Genomic DNA, 15752 nt, shown 5'->3' with positions numbered 1-15752 from the left:
CAATCATCTCTCCTGCCCATCTGCCCAAACCCCTTCAAAACACAGACAAAACCAACATTAGAGGTGAAGTGTGTGTCCTTCCGTACTTCTTCCTTTTTTCATAAAAACACACAGAGACATGTGGAGGATTATGATAACCGTTTTCGGTTTTCATCAGACCTAGTTCCTCGCATGAATCGGCTGCTGGCTTTGCTCACCAAGTATCACGAACATCCCCCCAGATCAACAAGCACACAGACTCGGGCTTCTTCATCAGCCGCATAATGTTCTGTGGGATGGACGGGACCGTAATTTACTCCACTATTTCTCTACTGAGAGGCAGGCAGATGGCTCCCAGGTATTTTGCCAGCATGAGTAATGCTGCAATAAACAATCTGGTAATAAATTCCTAGGTCCCCGTGCCCTCATTCCTCTCAAACAGAGTCCCCAAAATGCCACTGTCAGGTCAAAAATGTATGCACATCTTAATTTAATTTTAAAATGGCATATTATCTTCATAAAAAAATCCTCATACATAATGAATAAAAGCATAAAAGGAAGGAACACACGCATAATCCGTCCACCCAGAGATGATCTGCCTTAATAATTTGATAAATCTCCTTCTACAATGAGATCAAGCAGCTGAGTTAACGGAACTTTTTTTACTTTAATAGGCTGCGATTAAATTCCAGACTTCTCCCGTTCCCCCCAGGAGGGTACGAGAGAGCCGTCACCCCCCCCCCCCCATTTCCCCATAGCTCTCTCAGGTGTCTACAATTTAACAGAAGCAAACAGAATGTCCTGGTCATTTCCACTGTGTCTTTCCTCGGCGAGAAGGGACACTGAGCCCTTCTCCTGGGTTTCTTCGGAACATGCCGGACTTTGAAACACAGGGGAAACAAAAACATCACTTGATCATTTGCTCAGGAACTATCTTACCGACTTTTGCTGCTCAAACATAAGTTTTTTATAGAACAGGTGGAACTGCTCAAAGCTGAGTTCATCTTTGTGTGCACCAATTTCCTGTAAATTAAAAAAAAAAAAAGTGACCATGTGATCTCTGAAAGTCCCCTACAAGAATGCCACCGTGCTGTGACCAGGCAGAACCGCTGACCTACAGCACTGGCTACACGCAAAGTCACCTTCTTCTGAACCCAAACTGTCCACGGGTTTCCTCATTTATCTGCCTGGAGAACATACCCACCAGGGGCCCCATCAGGTAAGATCCTGACCTTGACCCCCATCATGGAAGAGACGTGGCCAGAATTTCAAAAGCGGGAATTTACAACTCCTCGCTCTGGGGGCAGAAGACATTTCCAAATCCAGACCTAGTCTAGGGTCATTCTAAAAGCATGGGAAGACCAACCAAGCCTTTGGAGTGGGACAGAGCTCAACTCTAGTCAACGCTTATCCCCTGCATTGCTTAATGGCTTTGGGTAATTTACCCGATCCGTTTTGACCCTCAGTTTCTTCATCTGTAAAATGGGAAAACCACCACCACCCTCCCTAGAACTTCCCCAAAACCAAACCAGTAACATCTACGTATCACCAGCTCAGGAAAGCCTTGATCAAGAACAAGATTCCAACGATGCGACTTTGAATGGCAAAGTCTCTCTCTGTCTCCATTTCTGCCTTCTCACAGTAGTAAGAACATTCTAGGCAGGTCAAAAGATGGCCTGATAGCCACAAAATGGGTTAACTCATCCGTCAGCTCACTGGCGCAAAACTGAATGTGCTTTCTTGGCTAAGGAAGCCTGTGACTGGGCTTGCCACTGGCAAGGCCACATTGAGTCTACAACTCGAGCTAGAGAGACAGAGGGTCACTGGGCTCCTTGAACGGAGTCGGGCTCTCTCTAAGCACTGGTCGGGGGGCCTACACATCAAATCCATCCTTACCCGTTCAGGAAGGTCCCACCTGCCCTATCCTGTGTCATCACTCACGGAGAGACTTAACCTGCCACCGATCTACCAAGAGCCTAATTCACCAGACCATAACCAGACTAAATGATGGATGAGGGCAGGCCAGGGAAGAGCCAACTCAGACAACTACGTTATGAGGACTTGGAGACAAAACGCCACACCCCTGACAGCCTACATAAGGAACCTTTCATAACATTTTCCAGAAGAAACACATTCGTTGGTGTTACTTGAAGGAAAGTAGGCTGTGGGACGATGAGGCAAGAGACAGGCTATACTGGGGGGAGCAAGGCAGACAGCCCAGCAAACACCGTCTGTGGAGGACGTCCTCAGCTAGGATTGAGAACAGGGTCCTACGACCTTCACGTGGTCTCTCTGTCTGGACTGGGACAGATGCCACTGGAGGTAAGGTTCCTCCTGGCCACCATTCGATGGGGCTCAAAGGCTAAGGGACCCCAAGTTCACAAAATTGCCAGGCCAGCCAAGCTAGGGAACTTACCACAAACTTGTCTTTGAGGAACTTGGCACTGCTCACTTTGAAGTTGACCAGGGGTAAGATGGTCTTCAACTCTCGGAGGCTGATGCTGCAAAAAAAGAGAGACCCCAGCTCTATTCACCTCGAGGGGCTTCAACGGTGGAGGGTGTGGCTGTTCCCACCCACCCCACCCCCTCCCCCGCCATCTGGAGCCCGCTGTGAGCCGAGGGACTGGAAACATCGAGGTGGGTCTGGAAGCTCAAGGCTGGTCTCCACCCTTCAGGGATGGCACAGACTCAGGTCACATAAGAGATTCAAGGCGTGAGCAGAGCATGGTGCCAGGAGACCAGATAGCCTTTGTAGATATGAAAGATCCCAGGGGTTCAGACAAAGATGGGGGGTCAATGAAGGTCAGAGGGCAAGGGGGCAGGAGCCAGCCTCATGCGAGCACCTACTACGTGCCAGGCCGCCCTGCGTGTCGTCTGGGCAATGATGGTCCCTAACCCCTCCGTACATCTGACCCCCCACCAGGAAGCATTACCCACCCTCGGGGTTCAGAACAGGCAACAGGGGAGGGGTTTGGGAGGGACACGCTGCTCGAGGTCAGAGCTCGGTGACAGCAGAACCCAGGTTTGAATCAGATCCCAAAAGGTAGAGTCATGTGCACCACATCACAGAAGCCTTCACGCGTGATTTCACTTGGACCAGGTGGCAAGTTCGTCACGGAGGAGAGAAGGGGAGAGCACATTCGGGGCGGAAGGAATGCCCGGACCAGCACCGGTTAACGGCAGTGGCTGCAACTGCTGGGCACCGCTCTGGGGCCTGGACGGACAGACGGACACTACTCCCTCCACGCTCTAACGCCCTGCTGAGGTGGGGACCGTCACTGCCTCCACGTTTTGGGTGAGGACACGGGCTCAGAGAGGTTCCGGGCGGGGAGGTAGAAGGGGTGGCCTGCAGGGCAGTCTGCCTGTAATCACCATATTTCCCCACCTCTCCGGGGACAGCGCGAACAGGGGGTTGGGATAGGGGGGAGCGTGGGGGCTCAAGTGCACGGCATGCAGACCCCTGCGGCCGCAGAGCCGAGTGTCCGCTAGGGCGAGAGAGGGCAGCCTGGGGGTGTCGTTGGTGTGGTCAGAGAAGACCGTCTGTGTTCTGGAGACTGGACAGGGCTGTGCGTGGCCAAGGAAGGAAGCCTGCCCAGGATGTGGGCAGAAAATGGCCCAGTTTCCCCAACGTTGTCAACTCGGCCTCTGCCGGTACATCCGGAAAGCATGTTACCCTCAGCAGCTGCCCCTGCAGACAACTAAGGGGGACTCCCCGCCGTCCCAATGTCCCCACCTCCAGCCTCTGTAGTCTAACAGCCCCCCTCCCATCAGACCCCCTTACCTGCAAGAGGCTGCCCTAGCCCCATTGCCACGGGGCCAGCACCAAGGGCTTTCCCAAAAACATTGGGGTGGGGCTGGCCTGGCAGAGAACCAAGCAGGCTGGCTGAGACCCTCTGTCTGACCCAGCGCCCAGGCTGTCCAGGAAGCGACTGGCCAGGACAAGATGAAGAGAGAGGACCAGCAGGGGCTGGTGCTCCAAGACAGGGCAAGGAGAGGATCTGGCCAAGCTGGTGGCCCTGCAGGGCTCATCCAGGACCAAGAGAGAAGTCAGAGTCTCCAGGCAAACCCAGAACCTCCAGGCACAAATAGGGTCAAGAAACCTCCCGACCTCCAGGTACAAAGACAGGGACACTAGGAGTCAGTGGGGCAGACGTCAGATCTGGGGGCACTGGGCTCTAAGCTACAGGGCACCCAAATCAACCTGCTCCAAAAGCCCCACCTTGGAGCAGAGCAGTGGAGCCCCCCAGTAAAGGTGGGGGCCACAGAGCTTCCTTGGGCTCCTAGGCCGGGACCTTGCCACTGCGCCCCCCTCTCTGGGCCTGCGGGTCTGTGCTGCACCGCCTGACCCTGAACCACGACAGGCTGGAGGGGAAGAATCCAGCAGCCCCTGACTTCATCCCCTCCCCGTTTGGAGCAAGGTCACATCCAGCATCTCAGCCCTCTCAGGACGTCGACGGAGGACAGCTCTGCAGGCCGTGGCTGTGACCGAGGCAGCTTAATTCTGGCTACTACGCAGAGGCACCTCTGCCCCACGTCCTTCCCAGTAAGCTTCCTGCACGCTAATGCCCATCTCAGAGTCTGCTTCCTGCCCACTCAGTCCGTGACTGTGGGTTAGGACCAGGCCATTTCCTCTGGAGAGGGAAGCCAAGAAATGGTCCCCGCCACAGGCCACAAAGAGCACCGCCCCGCTTCCATGGCAGGCATCACTCCACGATCGTGGCACCTGCCTCTGTTGGCCGTGCCAGGTCCCAGCTCCTGGGGCACGGTACCCTTACAGCCTTTACCATGATGCCCCCAGGAAGCCTGCCTGCCTCCTGGAGGCTGGACCGACACCTCCACCACCCCTGGCTTCATGAGCGTTAAGGACAGCACAGCGCTCCGCATAAGCCAGGAACCGCCCAAGCACTTTCACGAACTCACCCACCGAGACCTCACACCAACCCAGGGAGGCAGCAACTGCTGGCTCGCTCATACAGCCTAGAAAACTAAGGCGCCGAGAAATTAAGTCATTTACCCAAACTCACACAACCAGTAATGGTTAAAGCGGAGATTTGAGCCTCACCACGGCCCCAAAGAACTTTCTATGATGATGGAAATGTTCTAGAACTGGGCTGTCCGATGCGGTAGCCACCAACCACATGCGGCAACTGAGCATTGGAAATGTGGCTAACATGACCCAGGAACTAAATTTTTTAATTTTATTTGATTTTCATTAATTTAAATAGCCACCTATAGGTAGTGGCCACCATATTGGACAGAGCAGCTCTAGAGGCTGGCTTCTAGAAGAATCCCGGGGTGGGGGGGTGGGCACCAACATCCAAGGCACCAGCATCTGCTGGGAATTTGTTAGAAATGCAAAACTCTTGAGCCCCAGGCTAGACCTAGTGAAGCAGCGTCTCTGTGGGGGGGGGGCCGCTGCTCCAACCTGAGGCCAAAGCCCACCCCCCCAAGCCCAATGTGCTGGGGCCACACTATCACCTTCATTCCTGCTGAAGGAGGGACCTGGACATACATCCTTGTCTCCCACCTGCAAGCCCTGCCCCTTCTGCTTCCTGAAACCCAACACAGTCTTCCCTCTGCCCCTGCCAGGCTGAAGAAAACCGGGCAGACCACCTGCGGCAGATGCAAATTCCATGTTCTATGCCCGGGGCAAAAGGCAAAGAAATGTGCACAGGAGACCCCCTGCTCTCAGGCCTGGAGGCTCCTGCCCCCTCCGCAGGACTCGGCCACTGAGAGCCTCCCACCAGGGAACACAGTTCCAGGGATCCTCACGGAAGGTTTCGGGGGCTTTCTCAAGGAGTATTTTGATCACAAAAATGTTCACCTTTTGCCCCAACCTCAGAACCTAATTCCCAGATAAGAGACAACTCAACCATAAAGCCTCAAAGATTGGGGTGGGTTGGGGGTTCTCCTCTAAAAATCGAGCCAAGAGTTACCGTTAAAGCATCGACACCTTCGATTTAGTCTCCCCAGGCCTGGAAATGTCACAAGGAAAGCTTTCCCAAGCTAGAATGTTCCATTTGCTCAATGTTATGTCTAGGAATGAAAGGGAGAACTTTCCAACAAACACTAGGAAGACCAAACCAGCGAGACCCCCGACCTCAAGGAGCCTCTGCCAACGTGAGCGGCAACAGGAAGCTAAGACTCAAGGAAAGCAGAGCCTGTCTGCCCAGTGTGGGGTGGGGAGTCATGGCACAAGGCCAAGAATGCTGCAGTGACCCCGAAAACTCTTCTCCTGAGGGTGCTGTCCTATGTTCACTTGGAACACGATTCAGTGATAATGTGACCATAAGGAAAAACTAGAACACAGATTAAATGACAAACAAAAGACAACTTCTCAAACCAAGTCTCATTCCCATTGGTGGATTTCTAACGTAGGCTCCGACATCACTTTCCTGAAGAGCTAGGAGGAAGCCTAGATGTTCTTACAGTTTAACTTGACCTAAAAGTGGTCTAATCTCCCCTTTTTTAAGGTGGGCTGGATTCAGTAACTTATTCTCCAAGAATGGCGGGGCAGGGAGTGAGTTTACAAAGGAGCTATCTTCCCAATGCCACCTCGGCCAGGTGACCAAGGGTGACATCACCGCTGACAAGCCCTGGAGAACACACAGCCCTCCAGGTGAGAACAGGACGACAGGATAAGAGTTCACCTCTGTGGGGCGCCTGGGTGACTCAGTGGGTTAAGCCTCTGCCTTCGGCTCAGGTCATGATCTCAGGGTCCTGGGATCGAGTCCCACATCGGGCTCTCTGCTCAGCGGGGAGCCTGCTTCCCTTCCTCTCTCTCTGCCTGCCTCTCTGCCTACTTGTGGATCTCTGTCTGTCAAATGAATAAATAAATTAACAAAAATAGTTCACCTCTGCGATATTCGTCCCAAACACCCACGACCTCAGCCTCCCCATCACTCCTGTCTCGTCATGACAAAAATGTCCCACCAAAACCAACTAAGGGAGATGCTAGGAGATACCTGGACGTATCCCTCAAATCTGTCAAGGTCATCAGGAAAGATGGAGAAATGGTCCTGACCCAAAGGAGACGAAGCGGCAAAACAAAGCGGTGTAATGGGGGGACCCGGGGTCAGATCTGGAACCAGGAAGAGCACTTCGGTGGGGAAACAGTGAGCTCCAAATGCCATCCAGGGCTCTCCTCAGAGTCCTGTGCTGATGCTGGTTCCTCCGCTTCCACAAACACGACTTGGCAGTGCACGAGGGGAGCCTGAGAGAGACCCGGGCACAGGGGTATTTGGGGAGTTCCTACGGTATCTTTGCAACCTCTCTCTAAATGTGAAGTTATCCCCAAATGTACCTTTTTTACGATTTTGAGAGAGAGAGCACACACGCGTGCACATGCACAAGTGGGGGAGGGGCAGAGAGCGAGGGAGAAGCCGGCTCCCCGCTGAGCAGGGAGCCCGATGCAATGAAGTAAAATGAACGAGTGAAACAACGAAGCTGAAGGGGGACCATCTACTGAAACAAAGTGTCGCTGGGGTTAAAGGTGCTTATCATTTCATATCACCTTTACAGATTCTAGTGCTCAGAACTTATAAAGTTTTCTATAATGCACATGAATTACTTTTATATTTTAAAAAAATCCACGTATGCTTTCATAATGTTAAAGAAAAGCATCATAAAAACTAGAAAGAATGAGAAACAAAAGGTCCTGTGGTTCCTACCAGGGTCAGCCCTTGAAAGCTGAAGGACGACAAAACCGCGAGGTGGAAGTTTTAAATGTGCAAAGGAGAACCTGAACGGACATTTTGCAAGATGAGACAGACAGTAACAAGCACATGAGAAAAGGTTCAACATCCTTGGCCATGAGGAAGAGGCAAAACAAAATCAAAATGAGCTATTCCTTCACTCCCATGAAGATAACTAGGTTTGAGAGAGAGAGCGCGCTCGCGCGGGAAGGAAGGGAGAGGGCAGGGCGGGAGGAGGGAGGAGGCAGGGGGAGGAGGGAGGGGAAACAAGCTCCTGCAGGCAAGTGGGAAGCAGGGAGCCCTGGCGCAGGGCTGGAGGGAGAGAAGGCTGCAGGCGCCCTGGAAAGCGGCCAGGCGCTCGGTGTCAGGATGGAGCCCCACTACCCCTGGTTCGGCACCTGCACCGCTGGGTCCTGCACACAAGAGCTGAAAGCGGGGCGTGCACACCCACGTTCCCGGCAACCTTCCTCACAGCAGCCACAACAGCGAAGCCATCCCAGGGCCCATCGACTGATGAACAGCTCAGCCACAGGTGGGCTCCCCCTTCGGGGGATATTACGGAGCCTTCCAGAGGAGGGACATTCTGACACCTGCCCCTGGAACACGGAGGAACCGCAAAAACGTTGGCCTAAGTGAAACGAGCCGGTCACCCCAAGACCAAGACGGCCTGACTCCCCTGGTACGAGGCGCCCAGCGCCATCACTCTCCCAGAGCCCGGAGGCAGAGCAGAGGTCATCAGGGTGGGGAAGGAGGAAACTGGGGGCGGGGGGTATGGGACAGAGTTTCAGCTGGGTGGGGGGGGGGGTGAAGGACGCTCTGAAGAGGACGGCCGTGAGGGACACGTACGCTGGTACTGCATCCCATGGAGGCATATGCTGATGCCGCAATCAAACCAATTAACTAGTTTTTACTTAAAGGCTATGGCAGGGGGGTGGAGGGGATGGAGGGGAGCTAAGAGTTCTGCCTTTTACCGGCTTTCGTGAGTACTTACAAAAGAAGACAAGCAACACCCAGTCCTGACAGGTAAGCCCCCCACCCCGGAGTCCCGCCCGGCAAGCCAGACTGCTGCGGACGAGTCCCCTAACTCGGCTTGGCCTCACTGTCCTCACGAAATGACCCAAGGGCGCTGAGCACCTCAGTCCACGAGCATTCCAGAAGCACGCCCCCCCCCCCAAGGGCACGCAACGCGCCGGCTCCTCTCAGCAAGGGACGGCTGCTACCATTCCGCGCCGAGAGATGCTGGGCCCGGAGAAGGAGGGCGCGGGCCAAGGAAAGCACGGGGAGCCGGCGCCGCCGCCGCCGCAATCTTTCGTTGGCTGCTGCCACTCCTTTGTTCTCCTTCAGGAAATGCCACCAGTGGTGGGCGACAGGAAGGGAAGGGAAACTGGCAGAGCCGAAGTCAGCTGCCCTTTCAATGGGTACCTCAGTCAGAGCTCCTTTTGCAAAACTCCCTCCCGGCCTCCCAGAACTACAGGAAAGGTGGGATTTTCCACGTGTTGATGGAGCCGCTGGGCTCTGCCCACTGGGAGGAAGGTCGGGGAGCGCGAATGGGACGCAAGTCACCGGGGCATCAAGTCCCGAAAAAGGCTTCCTCTCTGCCGAAGGTTCTGGACCGGCCGTGGGGAAGACGGGTCTCTGTAGAAGAGGTGCGGGAATCCATTCTGAGCGAGACGGCCAAAGAGGGGGCTGACCAGTCTGACAAGAGGGACAGGCAGACTTCCAAACCAGATCAGGAACTCCGCACCACCCACGCGCGGAGAGAAGGCCCGGGGCGGCGCCGTCTGTCTTCCCTGCGCCAACCTCAACCATGAATCACCCCAAGCCACACGGAAAGGAAACACCGGAGAGGCCCCACCTAGGAGGCTGAAAGACACCAGTGTGAGTAAAATCCTCCAACGTGGGGACCTCCCCAGACCCCGTCTGTCACACCGGATCGCAGCCCGGGGGATGGGCAGACAGTGAATGCCGGACAGATGGAGGGGGAGGGAGCGTGGCGGGACGGGGGGAGGGACACGGGGTGCCCTCTGGGCGGACCTGACACCATTACTGAACGTCCCCACGCTGGTGAGGACTGCTCTTCCGTCATCCCATCCCGCGGCGTACGCAGGAGAAAGCATGGCAGCTGACCCGAGCTCTGATGCCACCAGTGACTGTAGGACCCTGGCCCGACACCCGGGAACCGCAGAGATGGAAAGGGACAGCCGGGGAGAGCTGGAGAGTTAGCTGGGACCTCACGTTCCGGGCTAACAGATCTTAGCAGAATCGAAGGAAGGAAAATCACATAAAATTTTTTAAGACGGTCTTACACGACCCTAAATTGATAAAATAATTTTAAGCGCCGAGCACAAGCATGGTGCGTGGCACGCCGAGTGCTCAGTAAATGGTAGGATTTACCGTTACCTTTTTTTTTTAAAAAAAAAAGATTTTATTTGAGAGACAGAGAGTGAGATAGAGAGAGAGAGCATGAGGGAGGAGAGAGGCAGAAGGAGAAGCAGACTCCTCGCTGAGCAAGGAGCCCGACGCGGGACCCGATCCCGGAACTCCAGCATCATGACCTGAACCAAAGGCAGGTATCCAGGCACCCAGGTACCTCTATCGTTACATGAATAATAACTGAATCATAACCTAAAAAACTGGGCCAGAGAACATTCAATCTCACTCATAAATACATGCCAATTGAAGCAAGTATCTGCTTTTGCCTTTCAACCATCCGATCGCCGAAGGTCTGGTGACGCAGGGTGCCGGGAAAGGCGTGCCCTCTTGCACCACAGGAGAAATACAAATGGTCAACGCCTCTCTCGGAATGTTTGACCAGAAACCCCTCACTGCTGGGATCCCTCCTGTAGGACTCGATCCTGTCTGTCTCCGCTTCACACCACTTACAATACAGGGAGACCCCGAGGTTTCCAAGCAGCAGGACTCCGGCACTCACGACACTAACAGACAGGGAGGGACTCTACGTCTATCAAGAAAAAATGATTTCTCCTGAGTGAGGAAATCACATTGCCAAGTTCAAGGTCAAACCACGTTTGTAACAAAAAGGTCCCACACAGAGGACCACCGCACGCGCTGACAGGGAAACGCTGTGAGACGCGCTGTTCGGGGAACTCGTGTCTCCCCAGGACACAGAAGGTGCTCGATGCAAGGGCTACGAGGACACGGTCCGAGCGCTCCACGGCAGAACAGCGGTCTCTGCAATGTCCACGGAATGGAGACAGCCATGTGCAGGCGGTGCCACCATCAGCCCCCAGCACGTCCAGCCAGACCGCACGAGGGCCTCTCCACACCATGGAACAGGCTGCGACTGCCGTGGATGGTTTCAAGAAGGAACATCAGAAGCCAATACGTTCTGGAGAAAACCACAGAACCACGAACGGAGCTCACCTGTTTCTTCTGGTTTGATCCACTGAATAGATCTGCTTTCTCAGCCAGCTGGGGAGAGAGTTGAGACAGACAGACAGACAAAGACAGACAGCACCGGAGAGAGAGTTAGTTCACAGCCAGTGTCGCTCGGTTCTATGGAATGGGGACAAAGGATCCTGGAAACAAGCAAATCTTTCCAACTTGCTAACCTGAGCAGCTCGGGAAAAAGCGGTTGCCTCCTTGTGGTTGAGACGCCCTGGCTGAGCCAAGAGGGCCCCCCAACACGCAGAGGCTGTCACTCCTTAAACGGACAATCCTCTCTGACGATGTTCATTATCTCCCAAAACAGCGGATGAGAAAAACGGTGGGGATCACAGGGTTTTAACTGAGGGGACCATCATTCCCATGCCAACCCCACGTGGACCTCCATGATACTGGAGGCACGGACAAGGCTACCCCGAGCAGGTGACAAACCCCGTACCCTGTATGGAACAGCCCTTTGGTGAGTCGGCTGAGCCCCTTCCTAATGCTGTAGGAAGGAAGCCCTGGGTCTTCCCGTCAGACGCCACCAATGCCTGTTCCAACCTCGGTTTCAGCCAACTCCTCACCCCAGCAGGCTCAGGACGGCCCCGCCCTCGGAGAAGCTCCTCCGGCCAGATGCTGGAGAACCCACAGCCTCTACCCGCCCGACCCTCCCCGAGCCTCCACGGCGAAACATCGCTCTTTCCTTTCCTTCCCTCATGTTGGAGAAAGGGAGCAGAATCCATGAATGTGGCAAGAAAAGATACACGAGCACAAGTCCATACCTCTCAATGATGGTGGGTGTAGACGCGCTCATCGCTTCCTGGTGAAGGATTTTCAAGCCCGAGAGCCACTTACTCGCATCCTCCTTGGAGTCGGCTGCAGAGGTTGAACACGGATGGAAACATTGTTAGTCCCTGGGAAGACCTCCGCAGAGAGGTCGGGGCCCCTGGCCATCCCAGCCCCACACAGACCCCGAGGACGGGAGCAGCCAGCACTGGTTTCCGGTTTTGCACACGGACACCAAGAAGGCCTCTCCTTCACGCCTTCATGGTTCTAAGACCTGCTTCTGGTCCGAGATGAAGCCACGTGCCCCTAATGACCCTTCTACAGCAAGGGTGACAAGTGGGATAATTTTTTTCCTTCCAAGAGTTTTAGCTTTTACCCTTAGATGAGCAAATATGGTGCAGGGTCTGGGGTACTTCCCACCCCAACCCTGAGCCGCCCTCAGCATTTCCTGTTTCTCGTGAAGGCTAGGGAGAGGGGACAGAGGCAGCATCAGGCAGTAGGTAAGAGCCTGGCATCACTGACAAGTCCCACTGCACTGCTTTGGGGCTGTGTGACATTCTACCGACTCCGTAACCCCTCTGTGCCTCATTTCCTCACCAGTAAAATGAAGCTAGCAGTGCAGACCTCTCGTTGAGTTAACCACCTCCGAAGGACCAGATACCTTGTTTATCTGGACGAGGTTGATACTCTCCCTCTTCCCATGGAAATGAGGAGAAAATTAAGTTCAGAAGCATAGGAGACCTAGCCCCAGCCCATAAGTGGGAAGTGGGATCTGAATCAGTGGGATCCATGTCCTCACTGAACCTGAATTCTAGAGCTCTGAAAGAAAGACCCCAATGTGGAACAGAGATGGCATCTTGGACTCCAAGATGTGTAGTCTCTCTCTTGCTCTCGTTGTTTCCTTACCAAGAACCACCAGGCCTCAGCCTGCAGCCTTAGCCTGCAGCTAAGTGGACTAAAATCCTGAAGTTCATAGGCACAGGCCCCGCTCTCCTGCCCCATCTCTGCACTAACCACACACCAACAGTCAGACGTCCACTCATCATGTCCCACACCCAGCTTGCTATTTCCCTCTTTCAAGCGCTCAGACATGGAAAACTTCTCCCCGGACTGGCCTCCCTCTCTCCACTCAACTCCTACAGATGCCTCAAAACCCAATTTTAAAGTCACCGCCTCTGCAAAGGCTTCCCTGAAATTGACCCCCTGCCCTCCTACAGCGTGCTGTATTGTGAATGGACTGCCGCTCTTATCACAGTGTACTGTGAGCTCCTGAGAGGCAGTGACCGGTCTCCTTCAGCCCTAGAGTCCTAGTGGCCTCTAGCCCAGCACAAGCAATGTGCTCAAAGGTGCATGCAAGCGAGAAAGCAAATCACAAGAGCTACTGGGCCCTAATTTCAATGTTCCCGACACTCCTTAGCTTTCATTGTTCCCCCCACGTGCGTCTACTTTGAACGGGATTTATTTTCTCTCATCACTCCCAGCTGTACAGACGGTTCTGAGTCAATGAATTCTAGGACTGGACCTGAAGGAGGTGACAAGCTTCTGCCCCTGAGTCAAGTGCCTGAGCTTTTCCACAGCTCACCCTCTGGCCTCTGAGAGGCCCCTTCGACATTTGGGTAAATTTATAGGGATGGCTGGAACTCTCACCTCCAGGTCGTGGGTCTATGTGAGTGCATATGTGCCTTCACGTGTTTGTGTGTATGTATGTGTACACAGGTGGCAGCTGTATTGTGTACATGCGTGAGCTTGCATGCATCTGTGTAGGGGTGTGTGTGTGTCTGTGTGCACATACATACGTGTGAGAAGATTTCAGGATAGTGTCCCCAGTTTAGTTGGATGTAGACCAGGCTCTGCTGGACGACAACTATAACCTGCCTCCAGCTCTCCGCGGGAGCCAACCAGGCCGTTCACACAATGCTTACCACGTCCCAGTGAGGCCGACGTTACCATGCTCCCCGGCTCAGAGCTGAGCAAACTGAAGCTCAGAGAGGCTGAGTAGCTTGCCCCAAGGCACACAGCAAGAAAGGCGCAGGGTGAGAATTCAAAACCATGATGACCCCTAACACACATCAGGGTCAGGCAGGTGCGAGCCTTCTGCTACTCTGGAGCATCCTAGGAAGGAAGCCAGGCATGGGCAGCGACAAAAGCCCGCGGGGGGTGCTCACCTGCCAGGCTGAGGGTGCTGAGGACGAACTGGGTCCCGTAGAAGATGGTGAAGCAGCAGTCTTTCTTCTGATGCACAACCTTTGCACGCTCAAAATCCTTGGAGTTCTTCCCGGGGCGGATTTCCTTGATTTCCATGATATCCACTGAAAGAAGGTGAAGACGGGCCCATCAGAAGCCTGAGTTCACTCCACCCGAGGACGCAGCCACAGGCCTGCCCCGTCCCTCCCCAGCCCCTGAGCCCCATCCAGACTGCAGGATTCCACGCAAGTAAGGAAGACACGGGCTGCTCTAAACGAAGCCCTGGGGGAGCTGCAGAAAGACAGACAGAAGCAGGAGGCAATCTCTCCTCCCTATAACCCCTGCTGCGGAAGGGCTCCAACCCACTCCTTGCCAGACTGGGCCAGGATGGCCATCTGACCCGGGGGAGACCCCTACCCCCACCCAGAGGATGGCCACCTGACCCAGGGGAGAGGTCTCCCCCCACAGAAGGGCCACCTGACCCAAGAGCAGCCCCTCCCCCTCTAAATGGCCACCTGTCCCCAGGGGATCTCCCTCCCCGCCACAGGATGACCAGGGACTGTCACAAAGAAGACAAGTTTGATCAGTCCCTTCCTCTTCGTTTTTCTGTCAAAACACAACTTTTCCTGGAATGGACCCATTCTACGTGCTTCACATGAAGCTGATCTGCCTCTCCTTACCGGCAACAGGGGCCCAGCCTCCTGGGAACGACCAAGATGCCCCGTGCTGGGGCACCGTGATTGGTTCAGGGACGAGCCCATGGTGCACCAGCATCCTCCCGGCACTGTTTGGCCAGAGATATTTATAAAATCTCTCTTGTTGCTGGGCTGCTGCCTGGCTGATAAGACAGAAGTCTGGGGGAAGCAGGGAGCACGCCATCCACCGTAGAGAAAGGGGAGATGGACCCCAGATGTACTGTCTGATCCCCTAAGGTCCAGTCACACCGGAAGCCATTCCTGCCCAAGGAAACGCTACTTCCACAACACAATCAATTCTCTTTTATAGCTTTGGTCAGATGAGCTGAGCTTCTGTCACATGCAACCCTAAGACTCCTGGCATGTAGATCTTGGTCCTTGCCCTGAAGAGAGATATAGGAAAAAGGTGTCCCTGGAAATGGGAGACAAGGGAGGGAGCTTGGACCTGGGATAGAGGAAACTGACAGGTGAATAAAGGCACTTAGAGTCAGGGCTGAAGCAGCAGGAAAGGTTCATGACCCTTCACAGGCAGCAACCGGAGTGGGGGTGCAGTGAACACAATTAGGAGGGAGAGAGATAGAATGAACTAGAAGCTCTCTACTTTCTTCCCATGGGTCTAACCAGACCAAAAACAGCCTGGTGGACAAGAGTCATGAAGGAATGCACAAAGACTTTAAATGGGCAACTTTGTTCAGCATACACATGAGAAATCTCCGCACAGCTAGACCCCAAACCAAGCCCGAGACCACGTACAAAACGGTGAAAACCAATTCGAGTCTGTAATTTATTTCACTTTATCTGTTAAAGATTTATTTGAGAGAGAAAGTACATGTGGGAGCATGACGGGTGGTGTGCAGGGGCAGGTGCAGAGGGAGAGGGAGAAGCAAGACCCCCCACCAAACATGGAGCCTGACATGGCGCTCGATCCCAGGACCCCAAGATCCTGACCTGAGCCAAAGGCAGACACTTAAATGACTGAGCCACCCAGCTGCCCCTCCGGCCTGTATTGTAATCACACTGTACCAGT

The 15752-nt window shown here is 54.2% G+C and overlaps 1 protein-coding gene across 4 annotated transcripts in view; it reads right to left on the bottom strand.

The window, feature by feature from the left end:
- PLCG2 (phospholipase C gamma 2) overlaps nt 1-15752 on the bottom strand; it is a 142597-nt gene that overhangs the window by 78062 nt on the left and 48783 nt on the right. For all 4 annotated transcript variants that reach the window (XM_045076347.1, XM_045076349.1, XM_045076348.1 and 1 more), the window contains exons 3-7: nt 14012-14155; nt 11843-11936; nt 11058-11105; nt 2396-2480; nt 919-1002 (exon numbers count right to left, since the gene is read on the bottom strand). In XM_045076347.1, the coding sequence (XP_044932282.1) occupies nt 919-1002; nt 2396-2480; nt 11058-11105; nt 11843-11936; nt 14012-14155 (455 nt within the window). The remainder of the gene's footprint in view (nt 1-918; nt 1003-2395; nt 2481-11057; nt 11106-11842; nt 11937-14011; nt 14156-15752) is intronic.

Source organism: Mustela putorius, unplaced genomic scaffold (genome assembly GCF_011764305.1).
Source record: "Mustela putorius furo isolate JIRA1106 unplaced genomic scaffold, ASM1176430v1.1 tig00000174_pilon_pilon_pilon, whole genome shotgun sequence".
Classification (NCBI taxonomy): Eukaryota; Metazoa; Chordata; class Mammalia; order Carnivora; family Mustelidae; genus Mustela; species Mustela putorius.
Note: the sequence above shows the minus strand (reverse complement) of the source record. Positions and strands in the feature narration are given on the sequence as shown.